At 36.7% G+C, this 20,528-nt stretch overlaps 1 protein-coding gene across 4 annotated transcripts in view; it reads left to right on the forward strand.

Annotated features, from left to right (window-relative positions):
* The window catches only part of NBEAL1 (neurobeachin like 1), a 174,618-nt gene that overhangs the window by 33,738 nt on the left and 120,352 nt on the right, over positions 1–20,528 (forward strand). For 3 of the 4 annotated variants that reach the window (XM_024975022.2, NM_001435445.1, XM_024975025.2), the window contains exons 3-6: positions 1,226–1,317; positions 6,283–6,444; positions 16,013–16,094; positions 16,656–16,783. In XM_024975022.2, coding sequence (XP_024830790.1) covers positions 1,226–1,317; positions 6,283–6,444; positions 16,013–16,094; positions 16,656–16,783 — 464 coding nt within the window. Of the gene's footprint in view, positions 1–1,207; positions 1,318–6,282; positions 6,445–16,012; positions 16,095–16,655; positions 16,784–20,528 lie in introns of those variants that run through there. The other variant, NM_001103173.1, reaches the window with a different exon arrangement.

A 20,528-nucleotide genomic window follows, 5' to 3' on the forward strand; every position in this document is an offset into this window, starting at 1 on the left:
AACCTTTTTAGTGGGTGTGTGATGGTATTCCATTTCATTTTAATTTGCATTTCCCTGGATAACTAGTGATATTGTAAATGTTTTTGCATGCTACTTGGCCATTTGTGTATTCTCTTTTGTGAAACATCTGAACCTTTTGCCCGTATTTAAATTGAGTTGTCCTTTTTATATTGATTCATCGGAGTTCTTTTTATATTCTTGGTACCAGTCTTTTGTCACATGTATGTACTGAGAATATTTTCAGCTGATATATGGCTTGCCTTCTCCTTTTCTTAATGGTGTGTTCTAATAAATAAAAGTTTTAAATTTTGAATAAGAACAATTATTATTTTTTTCTTTTTTTGGTTTGTGATTTTTGTGTTCAAGCTGAAAGATCTTTATGTGCCCCAAAGTTGCAAAGGTATTCTCCTATATTTTCTTTTAGAAGATCTTTTAGTTTTTATGTTTAGGTTAATGACCCGTCTCCAATTTTATTTTATTTATGTTTTTTATATTTTTCATTAATTCATTGGGCAAGTATTTGTTGAGTGCCAGCAACTGTTTCAGGCACTTGGTATCCGTTGGTAAACAGAATAGTCACTTGTGGTGAGCCTTTAGATAGGCCCTGTGATTGTGAAGTCCACAGTCTAGGGGCACTGACAGGTAATGAATAAATTCTAGAGTATGGGGGAAGGTGAGAAAGCACCATGAAGTGGGTCAACAGAATAGCGTATAAGGTAAATGTTGACTTGTAAGGCTTGTAATTTTAGGAAAACATGGTCAGAAGGCTTCTGATTTTAAGAAAGGGTAGTAAAATTTGGCTTCATTGAGAATAAGCCATTTAAAGAATGACTTGAAGAAGATGCAGGGGTTAACCATTCAGCTATCTGGGAGAAGAGTGTTCTAGATAGAGAAAACAGCAATTGCAAAGGCCTCAGATGGGAACATGTCTGGCTTGTCCCAGTAACAGTCAGGAAGCCAGTACAGTACAGGGTGATGGAGAGGGCAACTTGTGTAGAATCTAACAGAGTATTGTTAAGACTGTAGCTCTTTGTGTGAGTCACATGGGATCATTATACTTAAATACACATTTTAAAACAGCTCCTATGTCTTCCTGAGTATCATTTAGAGATTTCATATTATTACTTCTTTAGATTATCAGTTTATATTTGCTCAATAGGAGTTAAAACCTTTTTTAAAAAAGACTCCTGACATACTTAATCTTACGATGATTTTCTTATTTCAGAAAGATCCAGATTACCTGAAGCTGTGGTTGGACAGTTTTGTTTCTAGCTATGAACAATTCTTAGATGTTGACTTTGAAAAGCTGCCTACCAGGTATGTAGAAACACTTGGTTTCCTACCCTTGGGTGAATTTGTTAATTCTTGTCATAAAAACCTCATTGATGACATATTAAAAGGATGGCAATTATATGACACACATGCCCCTCCTGCATAACCCTGCTTTCCTAGCAGACATTTCTGATTGATCACAGTCATCTTTCTTGCTGCCTCTTCTTTGCTTTGTTAAGGCACTGGCAACCGAGTGTCCTGCAGTTCGTTTCAGTTCTGATATTACCCAGAATTAGTGCTATATGCCACGAGTTAAGGGCAAATTCCTCTGAGAGACTGTCCTCACTTCAGTCATTATTAGCAAGTCTACGGAGAAGGCGATGGCACCCCACTCCTGTACTCTTGTCTGGAAAATCCCATGGATGGAGGAGCCTGGTGGGCTGCAGTCCATGGGGTAGTACAGAGTCGGACACGACTGAGTGACTTCACTTCCACTTTTCACTTTCATGCATTAGAGAAGGAAATGGCAAACCACTCCAGTGTTCTTGCCTGGAGAATCCCAGGGACAGGGGAGCCTGTTGGGCGGCCGTCTATGGGGTTGCACAGAGTCGGACGCGACTGAAGTGACTTAGCAGCAGCAGCAGGGAGACCTTGACACTTCTGACCAACGGGCTACACATTTGGAGGTTGTCATGACTCCCTCACGTTCAGTAAGTTTGCTACAGTGACTTAGAAATCTCACTGAAAGTCCTGTATTTAGGATTACTGTATTATTATGAAGGATACACATAGGAACAGGACTAGGGTCTGGGAGGGCCTGGATGCAGGGCTTTTTGCTGTCTCCCTGTGAAGTCAGGCTGTGTTGCTCTCCCTGAGCATCAGTGTGTTCAAAGAAGGAAGCTTTTTGAGCTTTGGTTTTCCAGAGTTTTGTTGGGTCTTATTACATCATTGACTGTTCGATCGACCTTAGTCTGTACTTCCTCTCCCCTCTCAGAAAGTTGGGGGGTGAGTCATTCAGATATGCCCAGCCCCTTTTTTGAAACTATCTAAGGGTCCACTGTGTGTCACTCCATTCATTTGCCTAAAATTTCTCTGCTATATGACTGGCATTGTAGTTGAAACTTATTTTTCCTGGCCTATAGTAGGGCCCTGGAAAACACCTTGAAGTAGGTCAAGTTTTCAGATTTTTAAAAACTGGATTTGAAAATCATAACATAGGGGAAAAACTAAAATCTTGGAGAAATGTATAAGTGAAAGTACAAATATTTTCTCCCATTCTTCTGCCTGCCACCATTTCCATAGTCTCGCAGTTCCCAGGCCCACTTCCTTGATAAACTTTGTATTGTGTCTCAAGTCATCTTGTGGACCTAATCCTTGTTAGGCAGGAGAGGTTAGGTTGGCTGTGGTTAAAAGCTGGAGCAATGAGGAGATACTTTTAGCCACAAAAGGAAGTCAGTTTGTAGAGATTTATTGAGAGGGGAGGGGAGAAATGGCTGGTGGTTGATGATGAAAAAGATTATCTGGAGAATTGAGACTTCCTGGTGGTCCTAGCTTCCCAGGTAGCGCAGTGGTAAATAAGCCGCCTGCCAATGCAGCAGCTGCAGGAGATGGAGTTCCATACCCAGGTTGGAAGATCCCCTGGACTCCAGTATTCTTGTCTGGAAAATTCCATGGATAGAAGAGCCTGTCGGGCTACAGTCCACAGGGTTGCAAAGAGTTAGACGTGAGTGAGCAGGCTGGTGGTTCAGTGGTTAAGGCCCCATGCTTCCACTGAAGGTGGTGGAGTTGTGATCCTTAGTTTCCAGGGAACAAAGATCCTGCATGACCTGCTGTGCAATCCTCACATTCCCCCGAAAAAAAGAGAATCTGGAAAATTAAAAATCTTCAGGAAGGAAAATGTTTGCAGTTTGGGGTAGAGAGAGGTAGGCACTGAGAGTGTGGCCCAGGTGAGCTGAATTTGGAGAATCAAATTGGAGCCAGATCATGAAATGCCGTGAATGTACTCCTCATCGACTTTGATTTTTTGTTATGGAAGATACTCGAGTAAGGAATTTTTTGTGTAAGAGTATCATGATCAAGTTTTTTTTTTTTTAAGTCATTTAGGTGTTTTTATGGAGGTTGGATTGGGAAGGGTTGAGATTGAAGGCAAAAAGCCCCATTAAGAGGTGATTTAATAATTCAGAGAAAGAAAATCATTTGCGTTTTTGGACCAAAGCATTGAACTTAAGAAATGATGTGGTTATGCCCAAAAAGCGCAAGTGCTTTATTGTTTATAAATGCAATTTCAGAGTTCTTCCCCATTAGATTATTTGTTACAAGTTTATAAAGGCTGAAAAATCAGTATTAAAATTTAACTCAAAATAAGATTATGTATTATTGATTCCTACTCATAAAAGAGTATTCTTTTAGTTTATATTACATGCATGCATGCATGCTCAGTTACTCAGTTGTGTCCAACCCTTTAAGACCCCATGGACTGTAGCCTGCCAGGCTCCTCTGTCCATGGGATATTCCAGGCAAGAATACTGGAGTGAGTTGCTATTTCTTTCTCCATGAGATTGTCCCAACCCAGGGATCAAACCTGGGTCTCCTTCATTGCAAGCAGATTCTTTACCATCTGAGCCACCAGGGAAATGAACCACCATTTATACTTAGAAGTGCTTTTATTATCAAAACTTACAGCTCACTTTAAATCATGAATGTAAGAGTTTTTATGGAATCAGGATTTTGGCCTTTGAATGCTTGGTGTTTTGTGAGATGCACTTGTTATCATCCATCTGTTGTAAATGTCTCCTTTCTTCAGAGATTATTTCTAAAAACAGTACGTAGAGTTATATTGCCACTACATTTAAAGTAAGATGAAGAATGCCAATAGTGTTTTTACTTGCGATTTAGTTTATTTAAAATTATTTTTCATATCTTTGTCAGAATATGGATTTAGATTTTGCTAGTAGTAAATTTTCCATTTTTCAAATGAATAGTATATGTCAGATGTATAAAACTAGTTGTCATCTTAAAGCAGCTCACAGATAATCCTCATTTAAAGTATACTGACTTTATAAAATTTCCATGTTAGAGAATTCATAATACAAAGCAAGAGTTGCTTTTACCAGATTACAAAGCCTTGAAATTTAAGCTGGACTTTTTCCTGTGTTAGAACAATTGGCAGCTGTTTACAGGAGACATTGAGTAGGCGAACAGAGGAGTGGAAAAGATTTCTGGAGTTTGGGAAATTTCAGCAAAAGGAGCTTAGAATTTTGGCAAGGAAGTCTTAGAGGTGGGAACATACTTCTAAACTCTGAAATCTTTATCACATTAGGCCAAAAATTCCAACTTGGATTATAAACCATGTTCTAATTTTATGAGTGTCAGTTAAGAAAAAAGATTACTCTTTTAGAAGCTGATATTGTTTTCTGCCTAGGAAAATAAAAACATATGTAAATAGAAAAAGGGACAACTAAGGACAAAAGGAACTAGTTTTAAATAACTAGAATGAAATATTGGGAAATCTGATGTCGTCTTTCTTGCTGACTTACATTTTTGGAAAAGTGAGGATGAATAGTTTTGCTTAGTCTTGAAAATCAGTTTTATTTAAATATTTGTTATTTTGAAGTTGCTCTGTTTTTTCTAATCACCTTTTTTAGCTTTTCAGAAAAACTTAAATATAAAAATGAGTGTTTGTTTTGCCATCTGTAAATAAGAGAGAATTAAAGAATCCAAAGTTGCAAGTGAAATGATGCCCAGACTAAAACGAAGCATATTCTATAACACAGTTGTAGAATTAGGCAACCTTGGTGGTCTGCTTTGTGATTTGTATTTATTTTATAAAATACTTTATTAATTTATATTGTAGGGTGGTTCAGGAAGAGGCTAATATTTATCATGTGTATTTATGTGACTGCTGCTGAGGTGCTTCAGATTTTTCTATCTACAATGAATGCCTTTTACTCAATGTAAAAATAGTACTAATACTTCATGTTAAGCATTATCTGAAAAAGAGACCATTATAAAGTATAATTGTCATTTAATCATATAAGTTCTTCACAGTGCTTCTTTATGATTTGAGCATTTTCCTAATAGAGATAGGAAAATTAGTATAATGACTTATGAAAAGATTCTTAGGCTTTAGAAATGTGTATTTAAAATGCATTGCATTTTTAGAGTTCTTCACCTATTTTAAAGTGGAAAATGCACATTGACTACTTGGTTTCAGAGCCCAGTGAAATAGGACAGATATCTGGTATTACAGTTTCATAGAGATATTACAGTTTCAGAGATGAGATTAAATGAATGCTTTATGTTACAAAGGTGGAATTTAGCATTCAGGCTTCTGACACTGAATCTAGGGGATTTTAATGTGAGAGGCACATGCAAGGAGTCACTTATATCTCGTGTTGGTTTTTGCCCTGTAGAATCAAATAGTTTTACACAGAAACCGCTTGTCACAAAATATTGATATATCACTTGAAAAGAGTCTTCTGTTGATGTTTGTGCTTGGAGTTCTACATTCATCTCTTTCTCCTTTCCTTTTGCTAGTTATCTTCTCTCCCTCTACTGATCAGATGGCTTAGGGAGCCTTTAGGTAGGTGAATATTGTTTATTTAGTGAAGCAGTTAACAGATTAAACTAGTTACGGGTACTTCTTTTTTATTTGCTAGTTACTGTTTCTTTTTGAATTGGTATAGACACATATTTTATTTCTAAGTAATAGAAGGTGAACTAATATATTTTAAGTATGTTCTTTAAAAGTAGCACAGTTGAGAATACTAAATAGCATCTTTTTCTCTCTTTTCAGTAAGCCTCCTCTGAAGTGTTACTAATCACTCTGCTCTAACAGTCTTCTAAGATATCACTAATCATTTGGTGGTACCTTGCAGAGAGGAGGCACAGAATATGGGATCTAGAGGAGCTTCTTTAGGACTTGAACTGAAAATGTAGTTCCTTTAAAGTGCCAGAGATTTTCATCCTGTATTTAAACACACTTCTTATTTTGTTCCCTTTCTATTGTAGGGTGGATGATGTGCCTCCTGGAATATCTCTGCTTCCTGATAATATTCTGCAGGTTCTGAGGATCCAGCTTCTACAGTGTGTTCAGAAAATGGCTGATGGGTTAGAGGAAGAACAGCAAGCCTTGTCAATTTTGCTTGTCAAGTTCTTCATTATTCTTTGCAGGTATCTGGTGCAAATAATTTCTGTTTTAAATAATTAATAGCAAACTAATAATGTATTTATTGGTTATTAATGATGTTTGTTGTTCATGTGGTTAATAGCAAACTAATGCATTTATTGGTTATTAATGATGTTGTTCATGTGGAGTTCTTAAGGATGAGTGCAGCTTTTGAAGTAGACTTGTAGTTTGTTATTATATTGGAAAGCCTTTTAGTATACCTACGTAGAGAGATTCAGCCAAGATTAAAGAATAAGTGCTTTAGAGTTAAGACAACGACAAGAGTTGTTACTTAAGAATTTCTTGCACTAGTATTTTCTCTATGGTCCTCACCTGTAAACATGTACATACACATTTTTATACTGTGCATTGCCATTTGAAAAATGTATTTTTCTAGTCTTTCATTTTATAATTTAACCAAAGAAAGTATAATTATTCCATAGCTTATATTTCCAGATTTATAGATGATTGGGTCTATGGTACTTAAATTTGGTGTGTATAAATAACAATTGGGAAGCTTACTAGAAATGCAGAGTTTGAGCCTTATGTATGGAAATTCGGATCTAAAAGAGCTCATGCATTCTGATTTTCACCTATTCCATGTTAATCTGCATATAAAAATTTGAGAGGAATCTCCACACTGTTCTCCATAGTGGCTGTACTAGTTTGCATTCCCACCAACAGTGTAAGAGGGTTCCCTTTTCTCCACACCCTCTCCAGCATTTATTATTTGTAGACTTGGATCGCAGCCATTCTGACTGGTGTGAAATGGTACCTCATAGTGGTTTTGATTTGCATTTCTCTGATAATGAGTGATGTTGAGCATCTTTTCATGTGTTTGTTAGCCATCTGTATGTCTTCTTTGGAGAAATGTCTATTTAGTTCTTTGGCCCATTTTTTGATTGGGTCGTTTATTTTTCTGGAGTAGAGCTGTAGGAGTTGCTTGTATATTTTTGCCCTGGGACGGCCCAGAGGGATGGTATGGGGAGGGAGGAGGGAGGAGGGTTAGGGATGGGGAACACATGTATACCTGTGGCGGATTCATTTTGATATTTGGCAAAACTAATACAATTATGTAAAGTTTAAAAATAAAATAAAATTAGAAAAAAAAAAATTGAGAGCCATTGGGTTAGGAACATCATATGCTTCTTAAAATCTGTCTTCTTGTTCTTAGAGGAAAAACTTTTAGTCTTTTACCGTTAGTCTGATATTTGCTGTGAAATTATATATAGATTTTATTAAGTCGAGACAGTTTCCTTTTATTCCTAATTTGCAGAGTGTTGTTCTCAGGAAAGATTGTTGAATTTTCTCAAATGCTTTTTGTGCAGTTAAAATGCTTTTTAATTGAGATGATCAGGTGGATTTTTTTCCCTTTATTCTGTTGATGAAGCATATTACATTGGTCAGGTTTCATATGTTGAACCATCCTTTCATTTCAGGAATGAATTCCACTTAGTCATGGTATGTAATCCTTTTAATATGCTGTTGAATTCTCCTTACTGGAATTTTGTTGAAGATCTTTGCATTAATGTTTATAAGGATTTTGGTCTGTAGTTTCCTCGGAATCTCTTGTCTGATTTGGTATCATGGTAATACTGGTATCATATAATGATTTATAAAGTGTTTCTTCTTCACTTTTTGGAAAGACGTTGAGAAGGATTGGCATCAGTTCTTCTTTAAATGTTTTGTAGAATTTGCCAGTGAAAATATCAGGTCTAGGGCTGCTTTGTTGAGAGAGTTTTGACTGCTGATTCAGTATCCTTATTAGTCGAAGATCTGTTCAGATTATTTATTTCATCACGGTTTAGTCTTGGGAGGTTTTGTGTTTCTAGGAATTTCTCCATTTCATCTATGTTATTAAATCTGTTGTACAGTCCTTCATAATACTGTAATAATTATTTTTATTTCTTTATAATCAGTACTGTATATCTTTTTATTTCTTTAATCAGTCACGTCCAACTCTTTGCAACCCCATGGACTGTAGCCCACCAGACTCCTCCATCCATGGAATTTTCTAGGCAAGAGTACTGGAGTGGGTTACCATTTCCTTCTCCAGGGGATCTTCCTGAACCAGGGATCAAACCCAGGTCTCCCGCATTGCAGAAGCAGATGCTTTACCATCTGAGCCACCAGGGAATCCCAATTGGAGAAGGTAATGGCAAACCACTTCAGTATTCCTGCCTTGAGAACCCCATGAACAGTATGAAAAGGCAAAAAGATAGGACACTGAAAGATGAACTTCCCAGGTCGTTAGGTGCCCAGTATGCTACTGGAGATCTGTGGAGAAATAGCTCCAGAAAAAATGAAGAGATCGAGCCAAAGCAAAAAAGTACCCAGTTGTGGATGGGACTGGTGATGGAAACAAGGTCAGATGCTGTAAAGAACAATATTACATAGGAACCTGGAATGTTAGGTCCATGAATCAAGGCAAATTGGAAGTGATCAAACAGGAGATGGCAAGAGTGAATGTTGACATTCCAGGAATCAGCGAGCAAAAATGGACTGGAATGGGTGAATTTAACTCAGATGACCATTATATCTACTACTGTGGGCAAGAATCCCTTAGAAGAAATGGAGTAGCCATCATGGTCAACAAAAGAGTTCGAAATGCAGTACTTGGATGCAGTCTCAAAAACGACAGAATGATCTCTGTTTGTTTCCAAGACAAACCATTCAGTATCATGGAAATCCAAGAAAAGCAAGAGAGTTCCAGAAAAACGTCTATTTCTGCTTTATTGACTATGCCAAAGCCTTTGACTGTGTGAATCACAATAAACTGTGGAAAATTCTTAAAGAGATGGGAATACCAGACCACCTGACCTGCCTCTTGAGAAATCTGAATGCAGGTCAGGAAGCAACTGTTAGAACTGGACCTGGAACAACAGACTGGTTCCAAATAGGAAAAGGAGTATGTCAAGGCTGTATATTGTCACCCTGCTTATTTAACTTATATGCAGAATACATCATGAGAAATGCTGGGCTGGATGAAGCACAAGCTGGAATCAAGATTGCCAGGAGAAATATCAATAACCTCAGATATGCAAATGACACCACCCTTATGGCAGAAAGTGAAGAGGAACTAAAAAGCCTCTTGATGAAAGTGAAAGAGGAGAGTGAAAAAGTTGGCTTAAAGCTCAACATTCAGAAAACTAAGATCATGGCATCTGGTCCCATCACTTCATGACAAATAGATGGAGACACAGTGGCAGACTTTATTTTTTTGGGCTCCAAAATCACTACAGTTGGAAGAAAAGTTATGACCAACCTAGACAGCATATTAAAAAGCAGACACCTTACTTTGTCAACGAAGGTCTGTCTAATCAAGATTACGGTTTTTCCAGTAGTCATGTATGGATGTGAGAATTGGAGTATAAAAAAACCTGAGCGCCGAAGAATTGATGCTTTTGAACTGTGGTGTTGGAGAAAACTCTTGAGAGTCCCTTGGACAGCAAGGAGATCCAACCTGTCCATCCTAAGGGAAATCAGTCCTGAATGTTCATTGGACAGACTGATGTTGAAGCTGAAACTGCAATAATTTGGCCACCTGATGCGAAGAGCTGGCTCATTTGAAAAGACCCTGATGCTGGGAAAGATTGAAGGCAATAAGAGAAGGGGACGACAGAAGATGGGATGGTTGGATGGCATCACAGATTCAATGGATATGAGTTTGAGTAAACTCTGGGAGTTGATGATGGACAGAAATGCGTGGCATGCTGCAATCCATGGGGTCGCAAAGAGTCAGACACTACTGAGCGACTTAACTGAATTGAACCGAATCAGGAGTAATGTCCACACTTTCTTTTCATAATCTGTCTTTTTTTTTTTTTCTTTGTCTGTCTTGCTAAAGATTTGTTAATTTTGTTGATATCTTTAAAGAACTAATTTTTGTTTCATTAATTTTCTCTGTTTTAAGAATTTTTTGGTCTCTGCTCTGATCTTTATTGTTTTCTCTTTCTGCTAGCTTTGGGTTTAGTTTGTTCTCTCTTCTTGATTCCTTAAGTTAGGCAATTGAGTAGTTGGTTTCTTTTCTTTAGTGTAAGCACTTAATACCTATAACATTTTCCCTTTCACCACTTTCACTACCTCTCATAGGCTTTCATAAGTCGTATTTTTCTTTTCATTTGTCTCAAGTATTTTCTAATTTCCCTCTTGGTGTCTTCTTCGATCCATTAATTGTTTAAAAGTCTTTTGGTTAATTTCCACAGTTTTGAGAATTTTTCAGTTTTCATTTTGATTTTAGCTTCATCCTGTTGTGGTTAGAGAAGATGCTTTGTATGGTATCTGCCATTTTAAATCTGTTGAGACTTAATTTGTAACCTAACATAGTGTCTATCCTGTAAAATGTTCCAAGTGCACTTGTGAAGAATGTTCTATTGTTATTAGCTAGAGTGATCTGTGTATGTTTGTTAGATCTGTGGTTTACTGTGTTAATTAAATCCTCTGTTTCTTTATTTATCTTTTGTCTAGTTGGTTTTATTCATTATTGTGGAGGAGATATTGAATTCTCCAGCTATTATGGGAGAAATATATTTCTCTCTTCAGTTCTGTCAGTATTTGCTTCATATATTTTGATGGCCTGTCATTAGATATGTAAATATTTATAATTGTTGTATCTTCTTGCTAGTATTATACCTTTGTTATATTGCCTGTGCCTGCATACTACGTGGTGTCTGACTCTTTGTGACTCTCTGAACTGTAGCCCACCAGGCTTCTCTGTCCATGATGTTTTCCAGGCAAGAATACTGAAGCAGGTTGCCATTTCCTTTTCCAGGAAATCTTCCCGACTCAGGGATCAAACCCATGTCCCCTGTGTTTCCTGCATTGCAGGAGGATTCTTTACTCACTGAGCCAGCAGGGAAGCCCCTTGTTACATATATAATGTTATATATACCTTTATTATATTATGCTTTTTAAAGTATATAATGTCCTTGTCTCTTGTAACCTTTTTTTGACTTAAAGCATGTTGTATCTGATATTCATATGTCAACCTCTGCTCTCTTTGAGTTATTCTTTGCATGGAGTATCTTTTTCTCTGCTTTCACTTTCAACCTGTTTGTTTCCTTGGACCTCAAGTAGGTAATATATAGTTGGATCATGTGTTTGTGTCAATTCTGCCAATCTTTGTCTTTGATTGGAAACTTTAATCCATTTACATTGAAAGTAACATTTCTGTTATTGTGCTATTTGTTTACTTTATGCCTTCAAACAAGATTTTGTGCCTTATTTCTTAATTACTGTCTTCCTTGACGTTTTGTATCAAATGTTTAAATTCCTTTGTCATATTCTATTGTATATTCAGTTCAGTTGCTCAGTCGTGTCTGACTCTTTACAACTCCATGAACCATAGCAGACCAGGCCTCCCTATCCATCACCGACTCCCGCAGTTTACCCAAACTCATGTCCATTAAGTTGGTGATGCCATCCAACCATCTCATCCTCTGTCGTCCCCTTCTTATGCCTTCAATCTTTCCCAACATTAGGGTCTTTTCAAATGAGTCAGCTCTTCCCATCAGGTGGCCAAAATATTGGCGTTTCAGCTTCAACATCAGTCTTTCCAATGAACAACTAGGACTGATTTCCTTTAGGATGGACTGATTGGATCTCCTTGCAGTCCAAGGGACTCTCAAGAGTCTTCTCCAACACCACAGTTCAAAAGCATCAATTCTTCAGCGCTCAGTTTTCTTTATAGTCTTAACTCTCACATCCATACATGACTGCTGGAAAAGCCATAACCTTGACTAGACAGACCTTTGTTGACAAAGTAATGTCTCTGCTTTTTAATACGCTGTCTAGGTTGGTCATAACTTTCCTTCCAAGGAATAAGTGTCTTTTAATCTCATGGCTGCAATTACCATCTGCAGTGATTTTAGAGCCCAAAAAATAAAGTCAGCCACTGTTTCCACTGTTTCCCCATCTATTTGCCAGGAAGTGATGGGACCAGATGCCACTATCTTAGTTTTCTGAATGTTGAGCTTTAAGCCAACTTTTTTACTCTCCTTTTTAACTTTCATCAAGAGGCTCTCTAGTTCTTTACTTTCTGCCATAAGGGTGGTGTCATCTGCATATCTGAGTTTATTGATATTTCTCCTGGCATATTCAATAGATATTTTCTTTTTGATCACCATTGGTATTACATTTAACATTCTAAAGTTATCACACTCTAATTTGAATTTATACCACTCTAATGTCAATAACATACAGAAACTCTGCTCTTTTATGGCTCTCTCCCTACTCCTTTTGGTTTTGGTATCACAAAATTACATTTATACATTGTTTTCCCCAAAGCATAAACTAGTAATTATTTTAAATGTGTTAGTCTTGTAAATTATATAAAAATAAAATTTGGAGTTACAAACCAAAGTTACAGTAATTCTAGGTTTTACATGAACAGTATTTTTTTTCTTTAAATATGACCTCTTAAAATATATAAAAACAAAGAATGCAATTACAAATCATTGTTACAATAATATTCTCTTTTATAATTGCCCACATATTTACCTTCATTAATATCTTTATTTTTTCATACAACTTTGAGTTGCTGTGTAGTGTCCTTAATTTTCACCTTGCAGGACACTGTTGAGCATTTTTTGCATGGTCGACCTAGTTGGCACAGACTCCATTACCTTTTATTTTCTAGAAATGTCTTTGTTTCTCCCTTACTTTTGAAGCAGTTTGTCAGATATTGGATTGTTGGTTGATAGTTTTTTCTTTTAGCATTTTGAATATATTCTCTCACTGTCTTCTGACCTAAGTTTGTTATTAGAAATCTGCTGATAATTGTATTGAGGATATCTTATATGTGATGAATTACTCCTCTCTTCCTGCTTTAAAGATTCTCTCTATGTCCTTTGAGAATTTGATGATAACTTTGTGTGTCTCAGTGTGGGTGTCTGTGAGTTCACCTTATTTGGAGTTTATTAAGCTTCTTGGCTGTTTATTTTCATGTCTTTCATCAAATTGGGAATGTTTTCACCCACTATTTCTTCAAGTATTCTCTGTTCCCCCTTTTCTTTCTCTTCTTTTTATGCAAATATTTTTATTTCTGTTATTTAGACTTGTTAGTTTCCAGTGTGCTATCTTCAGGTTCCCTGAGTCTTTCTTCTGCCTCTTCAAATCTGTCCTTGGATTCCTCTAGTATATTTTTCATTGTAATCGTTGTACTTTTCGGCACCAAAATTTCTTTTGGCTTCTTTTTAGTTTTTTAAATCTCTTTATTGATATTTCCATTTTGTTTACATATTAACTTCTTGATTTTCTCCACGCCTACCTTGAATACTTCGAGTGTCTTGAACACAGTTAATTTGAAGTTTTTGTCCAATAAGTCTTTTTCATGAAGTTTCTGTTGATTTCTTTTTTTCTCTTGACTGGGCCATAGTTCTCTAGTTCTTTGTATACCTTCTGATTTTCTTGTTAATTGAATGCAGGACATTGAATCTAATAATGTAATGCTGAAAATCAGATTTACCTTCCTTCCAGTGCTTTACTGCTTTTTGTTGTTACTTTTGTTTATTGCTTTTATAATATTTTTTTTATTACAGATTGTCTTTGTGCTGAGAATCAACCTGAGTTGTAAACCTGAGGTCTGCTCAAATCTATTATGATTTTCCCTCAGCATATGTGGTCACTCTCTAATTTTCCCCATTTATGCCATCATTTTTGAATATCCTGGTCTTTAATATCTGTCTCCCAAAAGGGGAAAAAAATTAAAAAGATGAAGGTGGGAAGGGAAATGACCCATTAAGTCCCGTGGAAATTATGTTGCCCATAGAGGGAAGAGTAATAACTGTCGGGGTAGGTGCAATAGCAGTGGCTGCCTGTCTGTTTCTGTGCGCCTTTATAATCAGACGCAGCAGTCGGTGATCAGAGCACAGATCTCCAATATTTGGAGGACAGGGTCCTTTTTGCCCATAATGGTTCCTGTAAGCTTGCTTCCAAGCTGCTTCTGGAACATATGCACAGCTGTTTACCACATGTCTGGGATGGGGATTGGTAGCTGCTGCTGTGCTAATAGCTGAAATTTAAATTAATGTCCATAATATAGGACATTAATTGCAATTTACCATCCAAATCTTCATCTGGAAGTTGCCAGCCTTCATTAGAGGCTCAAGGTTTCCAAAATACTTACATCAAACTGATTTTGACAGTGTATCTGTTTCTAGGTGGGGAGACAGATTCCTTGTGCTTCCTACTTGGCTGTCTTCCCAGAATCCTCCACAGGGGCTTTGAATGTTACCTCTGCCTTTACTCTCTGCTTTCTCAAAGATGTCCTGCCATTCTGACTTCTTAAGAAGTCTATTAATTCAGTTAATTTTTCCTGTTCTTTTAGCATCTACTGAATTTTAAGATACAGAGTATTTTTCAAGGTCACAATGTCTCAGAACTTAATAGAGTTTTTTGTCTTAATAGAATTTTTTTTTAATATGTAAAGAAAAACACTGCCAAGGTTAGGTAGAGTACACTTTAGCATTTTATGTGTCATGGGAAAAAAAAGTGCAAGTTTTAGTTGCTCAGTTGTGACCCTCTGGGCTGTAGCCCACCAGGCTCCTCTGTCCATGGAATTGTCCAGGCAAGAATACTGGAGTGGGTAGCCATTCCCTTGTCCAGCGGCTCTTCCCGACTCAGGGATTGAACCTGGGTCTCCTGCATTGCAGGTGGATTCTTTACCAGCTGAGCCACCAGGGAAGCCCTTTATGTGCTATACCTTGATCTTGTTAAAAATGGAATAAAAATGAGGGTCAGATTTTAACTGAATGCCATGCCCTTGTTAATCCATTGCTTTTACACAAGGCATGTACTCTGCTCTCTTGGAGTATGTATAGATATCCACCCTTCTCTCAGGCTTTTTAATACAATTGAAGAGATATATTATGAGTCTAAAGAAAGTGAAAGAAAGTGAAGTCGCTCAGTCGTGTCTGACTCTTTGCGACCCCATGGACTGTAGCCTACCAGGGCTCCTCCATTGATGGGATTTTTCAGGCAAGAATACTGGAGTGGGTTGCCATTTCCTTCTCCAGGAGATCTTCCTGACCCAGGGATTGAACCCAGGCCTCCCGCAATGTAGGCAGACGCTTTACCATCTGAGTCACCAGGGATGAGTCCAAAAGGGGAACCCAATTTCAGAAAGCAAGATGATAACTGTAAAACTACACAAAATGTCTTGTAAAGGCAATGATATGTAAAAAAACCAAGCTAAGAATCTACAGAAGAAAATAGCAACTAATCTGGAAAGAAATAATGCACAATGTATCTATTTGCTAATGTTTGAGTTGTAAGAACATTAATGACTTTTACTCTTTCTACTTTGTGATATTTTCCAATTTTTCACAATAAGCAAATGCTAATTAACATGTATTTCTTATTCTGGGTTTATAGTAGTTAAATAGTGCTTGAGGTGTGTTTTGCATTCTCAGTGGGAAAGCAATTATATAATCAAATTGATTTTAAGTTTTAATGAATATTATTTGTACTTCATTTGCCAACAAGTGTTCTGAAAATCAGTCTGAATATGAGCATGCATTTTTCTCACCATTCATATGCAATAAATATATGGCTATTCTTTTTTTTCTCTCACAGAAATCTATCTAATGTAGAAGAAATTGGGACCTGCTCATATATCAACCATGTTATCACTATGACAACACTCTATATTCAGCAAGTAGGTGTGAATTAATATATTTCTTTTTGTTGCTTTACTGAGAGTAATTAGTTTTTACTTTTTAAAATTTAGTAAAGTTAAATGTTTTCAGAGGAGGTATTAATTGAGAAGATCATTAAATTATCATTGGGTACATTATTGCAGGCATCTTATGCATATTATCTAAAAGTAGAAAAACAGTTATTAATACATTTTGTTATTTTAATTTAAAAATTGAAACATTTTGTAAGTGGCTTTTTAAAATGGCACAGTTTGTCATTTTATGTTTTTATTATTTATTCATCAAATAGCCCTCTTACTGAAAGCATCTTCATTTTTGGAAAAATGTTTGGCTGACAATTTGAAACCTTTCCTAGGAAATATTTAAAATTTGAGTGGTTATATGTAGTCCATATGATTAACTGACCTTCTGCAGATTCAAGTGGAACTTAGACTTATTTGAATAAAAATTATCTGTTATTATTAGATGACTGAAACACAGTTATCTCTTAATGATATTGCACAGTATGTCATATGGCTTAATATTTTTAAGTGCATATAATTTTATATTTAAATTCTCAGTTAAAAAGCAAAAAAAAAGAGAAGGAATTGGCAGATCAGACATCTATTGAAGAATTTGTGATCCATGCATTGGCATTTTGCGAAAGTTTATATGATCCATATCGGAATTGGAGGCAACGAATTTCAGGGTATGTTTTATAAATCATAGTGTTCATTTGCACACTTAATGTCCTAGTGAATGTAATTCTTCAAAGCAGGTCTCGTTCTCTGTGAAAGCAACTGGTAAGTTGTGTTTGAGGCTCCATCTCTATCTCTGAAATAGAGAAGTACATTAGAGGTAATGAATTGGTGGTAAATGCCACTTCTGGATAATTAATTTACTCTGATCTTTTATTTTGTGATGCAATTGAATGCTAATAATCTGATGGTAAAAAATCTCAGAGCACAGTAGCATCAAGTAGAGTATACATATTTTTCAAGGAAATTTCTCTTTTTATAAAAGCATATTTCATAATTTGTAAATGAATTTTAATAATGTTTTATGTATTAATGTTTATTTTAAATTGTGGACCTTGTGTCAGCCAAGGTCTAGTTAGGAAAACAGAAACCAGTGCTTTAAAAGAGAGAATATAGCAAAAGGAAAATTTTAAGTAGGTATTAGTGAAGTCGCTCAGTAGTGTCCAACTCTTTGCAACCCCATGGACTGGAGCCTGCCAGGCTTCTCAGTCCATGGGATTTTCCAGGGAAGAGCACTGGAGTGGGTTGCCATTTCCTTCTCCAGGGGATTTTCCTGGCCCAGGGATCGAACCCAGGTCTCCCGCATTGTAGGCAGACGCTTTACCCTCTGAGCCTCCAGGGAAGCCAGGTATTAGAGGATTCAAAGAGCAAAAGGGGGGACACTAGTGTAATATAGAAATAGTGGCTTTAGGAAGCAGCTACTTCCCTGGGGCTGTGGGAACAAAGGGAAGAGTTTGGAGTTATCAGGAACTAGAAGTTTCAGAGAAGGGGTCCTGCAGTTCCTGGGTATGAGATTTCTGAGGAAAGAGCCCTAAGCCAGTGCTGATATCACTGAGCAGCCATGAAGAGCTGGTTCTGGGATTGCCAAAAATAAGCTGAAGACAGAAACCAACTGTGAATGCCATTGTTAAGAACTGTTGGCTGGTGAAAAAAAGAAAAGCAATAAAGAATCATTCCCCTTTCAACCATTCAGTCTTCCAGTCTCCATTTAGTACCAAGTGTTGATGAAACCAAGACTGAGGTACCTGGAGAAAAAGAAATATAGTTTGTAGCATGCCTATCCTGCATCACAAAGCAGATGAAATGTGGAATGATGGATTGGTAGCTTAGCAACAAAGGCATAATTACCAGTACACAGCTCAAAGAGTATAAAAAACTCAGATGACTTTCTTACCTTTGGGAAAAGAATAGGTATATTGTCACCTACAGTCAGATCTCTTTTTTCAATCTCCCTGTCTGCTGTACTTTCAATCTGAAGATGTTTTATATTCAGTGTAATTTGTCTTATTTATAAGCAATTCCTACTTCCTACAACATTTCGTTACTAGAATGTTTTGATTTTTTTAAAATAGGATTTTCAGGATTTCCAGGGTATGATACCCTCACTTTGAATAGCCACTGTTGAATAGTGGTTAAGAATTAATAACTGAAAAAAAAAAAAAAAGAGTTAATAACTGAGAGAACATGTATATAGACTATGTGGTAGTACTTTGTATGTTCTATATAGTAATATTTTATTGAAATAACACATCTTTTAGCTAAAGCAAGAAGAGTCTAATAGAAATAATAGGAACAAATATTCCAGCTATTAAATATAACTGGCTTCCCAGGTAACTCAGTGGTAAAGAATCCACTTGCCAATTCAGGAGATGCAAGAGACACTGGTTCGATCCCCTGGGTCAGGGAGATCCCCTGGAGGAGGACGTGGCAACCCACTCCAATATTCTTGCCTGGAAAATTCCATAGACAGAGGAGCCTGGCAGGCTATAGTTTATGGGGTTGCAGAGTCAGAAATGACTGAATGACTTATCACTGCCATTAAATATAATGATCCTATCCACTTATACATTTGCTTTCCTTTATATGTTGAAATAAGTTGTCTTTAGTCATAAACCATGGAGAAAGAAAGGAATTCATAAGTCTGTACCAGTGATTGATTGATAAAGATTGGGAGAGAGAGAAAAATAAGGGAGTAGAGAGGGCTCTTGCTTCCATTAGAAGGTCAAATGACAATTAGGAATGTACAGGGGATGCTGATGTTTGAAAAGAATCAACATTTTGGACACATTATAGGAAAGTTAGGAATCCAAATCTACGGTGGTGAAAGTTTGGTAAGGAACATGGGTTTTGCATAATTTTAAAATGTTTCTCTACAGAATTACTTTCTTGTTGCAAAGGATAAATTAGTAATTATTTTGTACAGTACTGGATAGTACAGTGACTGGATAATCAAAATTAACGTCATCATTCAGAATCAGGTGGACACCCTGTGCCTACAACTGTGATACTCTAAGAAGGACCCATCGTTGCATGTATAATATTCCAGCTAAGAATGCATAATCTGAATCTTAATTGTATGGAAACATCAAGCAAACTCCAAAGGGACAACATTTTAGTGAATAAAAGGAAGAGTTAGGAGATAGCATTCTTTAAAAGTATCATAGAGAAAAGCTGTGGAAATGTTTCAGATTAAAGAAGGTAAAAGAGGTGTGACTGCCAAATGCAATGCCTGACCCTGGATAGGAAACTGTACTTAGGGACGAGAAGGTGGGAATGCTTTAGAACACTGTTAGGTCAGTTGACATATTGGATTATAATAGTAGTTTCAATAAATGTATAACGTTAATGCTAAGTGTATTGAGATTTATAACAGTACTGTAATATTATATATGACAGTATCCCTATTCCTAGGAATTATTCACTATCAAGTATTTAGAGGTAAAAGGGCATAATATTCATAATTTCCCTTAAATGTTCTGAAAAATTATAGGTCTCAATATGTGTACATATATAAATACACATTGGAGAAGGCAATGGCACCCCACTCCAGTACTCTTGCCTGGAAAATCCCATGGATCGAGGAGTCTGATAGGCTGTGGTCCATGGGGTCGCTAAGAGTCGGACGTGACTGAGCGACTTCACTTTCACTTTTCACTTTCACGCATTGGAGAAGGAAATGGCAACCCACTCCAGTGTTCTTGCCTGGAAAATCCCAGGGGCAGGGGAGCCTGGTGGGCTGCCGTCTGTGGGGTCACACAGAGTCGGACACGACTGAAGCGACTTAGCAGCAGCAGCATAAACACACACATATATAAATATATGTGCATATATATTTTGGGGGAAGAGTAAGCAAATTATAAAGCATTTAGGATAAGATTTTAAACAATGACCCTGAGTAAGCGCTTCTTGAAGTTCTTTATACTATTTTTATTCTGGCAGCTTTTGCCAGAGTTTAAATTTATTTCCGGATAAAAAGTTTAAAAATTGAGAATAAAAAACTTATGTTCTAGGTATGATGGGAACACAAAAAAAGCATAGAAAAATTGACCAGGGGACATAAACTTTAGAAAACTGAGATGCAAACAAACATTTTGCATCCCTCTCAGCAACCTGTTGCTGTGTATTGGCATCAGCTAGGTGCTAAATGCTTGGCCAGTTACCAGTTAATAATGGAGCAACCAAATATACTATGTTTTAAAAATGATACATTATTAGCTGTTCTGTTTCAACCTGTTGAAAGCATGCAGTGTAAATTACTTATGCTCTGATACCTGTTATGATATAATTGTTTTCTCCTCTTTTAATTAAGCTTATTAAATTTTACAAGTATAATGGAAATTATTTATGTTTGTATGTCACATCTAATACAGGGCCTTTAGAATGAGTCATTAATCACAGATCACAAGAGTATATTTT

The sequence above is a fragment of the Bos taurus genome, chromosome 2 (genome assembly GCF_002263795.3).
Source record: "Bos taurus isolate L1 Dominette 01449 registration number 42190680 breed Hereford chromosome 2, ARS-UCD2.0, whole genome shotgun sequence".
Taxonomy (NCBI): domain Eukaryota; kingdom Metazoa; phylum Chordata; class Mammalia; order Artiodactyla; family Bovidae; genus Bos; species Bos taurus.